The sequence below is a fragment of the Nicotiana attenuata genome, unplaced genomic scaffold, assembly GCF_001879085.1.
Source record: "Nicotiana attenuata strain UT unplaced genomic scaffold, NIATTr2, whole genome shotgun sequence".
Lineage (NCBI taxonomy): Eukaryota > Viridiplantae > Streptophyta > Magnoliopsida > Solanales > Solanaceae > Nicotiana > Nicotiana attenuata.
Genome location: NW_017673856.1, coordinates 56,814 through 63,138, shown reverse-complemented (window position 1 = coordinate 63,138; position 6,325 = coordinate 56,814). Strand labels below are relative to the sequence as shown.

Below are 6,325 nucleotides of genomic sequence, written 5' to 3'. Positions count from 1 at the left end.
AACAAGAACAATTCCTGGGCAAGGACATCAAAGTCTGTCATCTTTAAAACAGAAATTGCCGCACTATTTTACCATAAAGACGACAAAGATAGCCATGTCATTGCCAGCTTAACAGAGTACTGATATATTTTCATATACTAGACCATTCTTAGCAGAATAGTTTTATTATTTTATATATTTGTTATATCAATGTATCTAAATTCAACGAGTAATGTGAGCGATGAAAGAATCCATCTCAGCACGGTTCATGCCCCCATCCATCACTGATTTCTTGACAGCATTACTCAAATCTGCTGCTCTTTTCCTCATCTCATTTCCCTCTGTTGAATCCATCAAAGTTTTCACAGCATTTTCAACCATTTCTGATGTAACATGTTCATCTCTACGCGTCCATGGCCTAACAGTAAGTCCAATTTTCAAGTACTTAGTTACAAGTTGAGAATTTCTTGGCTGATCAGAATGCATTGGCCAAGCTGCTATAGGAACTCCAAAGGAAATACTTTCCATGCACGAATTCCATCCACAATGACTCATAAAACCACCGGCCGAACTATGCGCCAAGATTTCCAATTGAGGCGCCCAATCTCTTACTATGATTCCTCTTCCTTTTATTCGCTCTTCATATCCTTCAGGCAGTTGAATTTTTCTAACTTCACTTGTAAAAACATCTCCCTTGTCAGCATCTCTAAGAACCCAAATGAACTTTTGCTTACTTTTCTCTAGACCAATCGCGATCTCTTTGATTTCTTCGTTAGACAATGAAGTAGTCGTTCCAAATGACACAAAAATAACTGAGTTATGTTCTTGTTTGTCAAGCCAATCCAGGGACTGGTGGCGTTTGTTGGAGTCTTTGTTCTTCTCAGTTAGCACCACAGGATTGAATGGACCTATAGCCCATAGTTTCGGGTTATTGAATTCTTTAGCCATTAGATCAAGGTACAAACCTTCTATCACTCGCGATGAATTGAAAAGTTCACCACAGCTGATCTTACCAACAAAGGGAACAACTTGTGCCTTCAAATATTCCCAAAAGTCTGCAGAAAAACAGTCTTTAACTGATGGGATATCCTCATAATGTTCAGTTCCAGGGAGTAGAGGCTTTCCTTTCACTTCCCAAAAGTACGAATACCTATGAAAAGCTGAGATAGGATTGAAACAGTAGCATTCAGTATTTGGCATTTCAGGCAAATCTTGAACAACCCCACTCATCAAATTATCATAAATAACAACCACTTTGTTAATATTCGTCGTGCTAGCAAGTTCGCGTGCTAGAGAGCAAACTGGCTCGCGGAGATGGGATGCTGCAAAAAATGAAGGGATTAGCTGGCTAGGGAATTTGTGAGGAGCGTTAGGATTTGGCGAGGGAGTTGAATAAGAAGGTGTTGGAAATTCATGGAACTGAATGTTTGTTAGTGTGAGAGGATCAAAACCATGAACACGAGTTTTCGCTTGTTGAATGTGAGCATTGGTTCCAACATAATGGACAGGGATATTGTACATGGAGATGAGCCTAGAGAGGTGGAGAAATTGGTTGAGATGGCCTTGTGCTGGAAGTGGTACCATGATTACAGCCACATTTGAAGTGCATTTGTCAGCCATTGAAATAGAAGTATTAGAGAAGAGAAATCTTAGAATTGCATGGTTGCATATATGACAATACAAGTGTATATATAGGTACAAGGAAATCTTTTTGAACTCTAGTTACATAAATGAAGTCTCATTTGCACCTATCACAATAAGCTTTGACCACATAGATAATCTAAAGATAACATATATAACTAATGGATTAATCAGAAATTAATGTTATATATATAAAATCTGGGCCTTTGAAGTATGTTATAATCAAATGAAGATTAAGACCTCTTGAAAGGAGTAGTATTGTTGATTCTAATGAAGATTAGTCAACCATTTGTTAAAAGGCTTGACTTTCTAGATTTTATTGTCCATTTTCAAGAATAATGCAATTAAGGCAAGTAGATACTAATGAACTAGAATTGTTTCCTTAGACAGAAAAGAATGTGGATCTTTGAAATGAAAAAGTTGATAAACAATCAGCATCAGGATATACCTATTTTGCAGTAGTATGTGCAAACTTTGGATTTCTAGCAACTCCTTGTTTGTCTTCTTACTAGGCAAAATTTTATGTATATAAATTGTTGTATTTCCTTGACATATGGGAATCTTTCAGTATCCTGGCCAAAGGCTGCCATTGAAATCAATAGCTAAACAAGACAAGCCAGATACTGATATCAGTGTAGTTAAAGAATCAAGAAACAACACTCTCATCTCTGAAATATTCAGTATCATGCAGTAACAACTTGCCTTGTTACTGCCCTATAAGAAAAATTACAATGAAATCCTCCGGTTCAGCTGTGAAGCGACCCTGTAAGAAAAATTACAATGAATTAGTATTTCAAAATTTATATAAAAGTAAATGAAAATACTTAATGAAAAGTGAAAACTTACATGTACAGTCGAGGCTCGGCCCTCGACCCACCTTTCTTGATCCGTCTCTTTCTTCTTCTTTACAATATGAGTCTCCTTGAATAGCTCATCTTGGTTTATCGGATGCCCCAACTTCTTTTCTGGAGAACTCATAAATTTTAGTTAATAAACAGAATATATATACTTTCAAAATTAAAATAAATTAAGCAATTACGTACCATTCTTCTTTTTATTGTCCCTAGGTTGATCGCACCTCCAGTGTGCAAGGATCCTCCCTTCTCAGATGCACGAGCTTTCTTTCCTTTTTCGCTCTTCTCTAAGAACTTTGCGGTAAGCCATTGCCTTTGCAAATCCTCCCATAAATTCTGAAGCAACCAGTCAGGCTTCTGGTTCAACTTTCTAGATTTGGAGAAACAATGCGACAATCGCTTGCGAGCTTTGAGATGAAAATTTGCAGCCACTTCCGCGCTATAGCGGTGTTCCCATACACACTTGCTCTGTATTTCAAAAGTTAAGTATTATATGGAAATATCATAAATATAAATAATTATACTGCTTAAAAGAACATTTATACCTTAAATTGATTGAAAATTTGCTCCTTCAGCGAGAATGGAAATTCACTCCAAGTCGCAGAAGGGCCATCATAAAGCTTTCTGGTGGCTTTGGTGATTATCCTTGTAGTAATATTACTCGGGATGAACCTGCAATTTAATTAAAAAATACATTAATATCTTAGTAAAAACTGTACAAAACAATAAACGTAAAAATAACAAATAACTCTTACCCATCACCCTCAGGGACTATGATGATCCTGCCATATTGATCATAATGCACCTCCTCGTCATCATCAGCATCACCGTCCGAAGCATGTATATCAGAGGCATGTGTGGAAGGTGTAGGGGGGTCAGAGCTAGTATCTCACAAGCGAAGGCCTGAAATACATGGAGTCCCTGATGAAGATGGTTGCGATCCCTGTGACTGCGACATAGCTGGACGGACCGCAAGTGGCTGTGACACTGATAGCTGTGATCCGAGGTGGCTGTGACCCGAGTGGCTGTGACAGTGATGGCTGTGATCCATGTGGATGTGACATGGATCGATGTGATCTATGCGATGCAGATGGCTGCGATCCACGTAGTCGTGAGGCAGGTGGACTGTATGTCGGACGTATAGTCCTATGGTCCTGTGACGAAAGACCTGGTGTCTGCACGAAGGTCTAGGGCTCATGATGTTGTGGCAGCTCAGAATAGCCCTGGGGTGGTGGCAAAGACATAGGCATAGGCATAGGCATCTCTGAAGAGGGTGGAAAAGATTGAGTATTATCTTCTACCCTCCTCTTTGGTTTTCTAGCCTTTTCTCGACCCCGAGAACCAGTAGGGTCATTGTTACCTCGACCCTTGCCTGTCATCTACATAATATAATAGATTTAGACTTCCACCCTACCTACAGGCTTAGTTTTTATTACAACCCACCAATCGGACTTATTCCGCCGCAATGGATAAGGAGCATAATACACTTGCCTAACATTATGTGCAATTATGAAAGGATCATAGCGATCATACTCCCTCATATGATTAACCTCAATTATGTTGTATTGATTGTGTACTCTTGTACCTCTTGTTGGATTTGAGTCAAACCACTTGCATCTAAAGAGTATCAATTTTTGTTAAATGGCCAACCTGTATATTCTAGTTATATTATTTCTTTGAGCACTCCATAATAATCAATATCTCCAACTTGGTTGCCATTACCACCTTAAACCCACGCCCCATTGTTGTTGCTATTTTTATTTTTAGAGCAATCCTCTGTATGAAACTTATAACCATTCACAACGTACTTAGACATTGTTGTGACCTCAAGCCCAGGTCCCCAAGATATATCTTTCAAAAATTGATTTACACCATTATTTGGATCATTTACCTACATATTGTTAAAAAAATTCATAAGTTAGCATAACTTCAAAACATTGTTTACCTACATAGTGTTAAATTATTTTAAGGATAAACTTACAAATTGTTTGAACCACGTATCAAATCTCGTATATACAGCATCATGGCCAAATTGACCCACGAAGTGACTGTGACACATCAAATATTTTTAGTAGTTGCATTGAGATGTAATCACAGTAACTTTTATATTTTGATAACTACTAAATCAATTCTTGAGAAATGGTACAACTTCGGGACAATTTAGCAACACATGAAGTGTAGCTGACTTGAACTCCATATCACTTTAACTTCTCTTTCTAACATCTTTAGAACATCGGCCTGGTTGATTGAATATGGACATAGGCGGATATAATGGATCATTCACACATTCGACCGTGTGCCTATTGGGCCTATTCCTAGCACATAACACATTACACTCAAAATAATAAGAACAAAAATGAGCAGTTTCCTTTGCAAGATAAGCTTCGCATATAGATCCTTCAATCCTATTCCTCTGCTTAACAAATTGTTTGCATTTGCCAATTTTCCTACATAATTTCAGGTTAGCCAAGAACATTCAAATAAAACAGAAAATTACATCAAACTTATAATATTACCTCTCAAAGGGATACATCCATCTGCATTGAACAAGCCCTCCAAGTCGTGCCTCGTGTACAAGGTGGATTGGAAGGTGTTCCATCACATCAAAAAAACCACATGGAAATATCTTTTCCATCTTAGTAGAAGTTACACGAATGTTCTGATTCATCCGGAGTAGGTTTTCTTCCCTTAATGTGGAAGAACACAAGTCTTTGAAAAACAAACTAATCTCTGTGATGGGTTTCAAAATTCGTTCAAGCAAACCACAAACTGCAATAGGCACTAAGGTCTCCATGAAAACATGACAGTCATAACTTTTCAAATGGCTCAACTTCCCTACCTCCATATCAACTTTTTTCCCAAAATTCGACGCATAACCCTCAGGCATCTTCAATTTCGTTAGCCAATCACAAATTTGCCGTCTTTCCTCCAAAGTGAATGTGTAACTTGCTTTGGGCTTGAACACCTTACCATTGTTTGTTGTCTGCAAGTATAATTCAGGCCGACTGCAATATTCTTGTAAGTCCATTCTAGCCTTCGGGTTATCCTTTGTCTTACCTTTAACATCTATCACTGTGTTGAACAAATTGTCAAAATAATTCTTCTCAATATGCATGACATCAAGGTTGTGACGGAGAAGATTATCCTTCCAATAAGGTAACTCCCAAAATATACTTTGTTTCGTCCAATTATGAGTAACACCGTATCCGGGGAATCTATAAGGTGGAGCTTCAGTAACTTTACTGAAGTTATGGACCCTCTCCCAAATTTCCTCACCTGAAAGTATCGGAGGTGGAGAATTATATTCCATTTTATTCTTTTTGAATGCATTTTTCATCCTTCTAAACTCATGATTAGGAGGCAAGAATTGACGATGACAATCAAACCATGATTGCTTTCGGCCATATTTTAAAGTGAACGCTTTACTATTTTTCATGCAGTAAGGACAAGCTAGCTTCCTAGCAGTCATCCACCCAGACAACATTCCATATGCAGGAAAATCGTTAATTGTCCATATTAAATTAGCACGCAAATTGAAATTATGCTTGGTTGATATGTCATATGTTTCAACACCATCGTACCACAATTGTTTTAGCTCATCAATCAAAGGTTGCAAATATACAACAATCAAACTTTTCGGATTACGTGGACCGGTGATAATACAATTTAAGAATATATATGGACTAGTCATGCACAACTCGGGTGGTAGATTATAAGGTGAAAGACAGGCCAACATGAATATGGTGTCGCAGATACAGAAAAAGGCATGAAGCCATCCGCACACAGACCTAACCGAATGTTCCTTGGTTCACTAGCAAAATTTGGATATGTCCTATCAAACTGCTTCCAAG

The 6,325-nt window shown here is 38.0% G+C and overlaps 1 protein-coding gene across 1 annotated transcript; it reads right to left on the bottom strand.

Annotated features, from left to right (window-relative positions):
• Nucleotides 1-201: 201 nt before the first annotated feature.
• Nucleotides 202-1,563, bottom strand: LOC109217463 (zeatin O-glucosyltransferase-like). Its single transcript, XM_019381719.1, has one exon. It carries the CDS (start codon nucleotides 1,561-1,563, stop codon nucleotides 202-204), a length of 1,362 nt encoding a protein of 453 aa, XP_019237264.1.
• Between the last annotated feature and the right edge of the window lie 4,762 nt (nucleotides 1,564-6,325).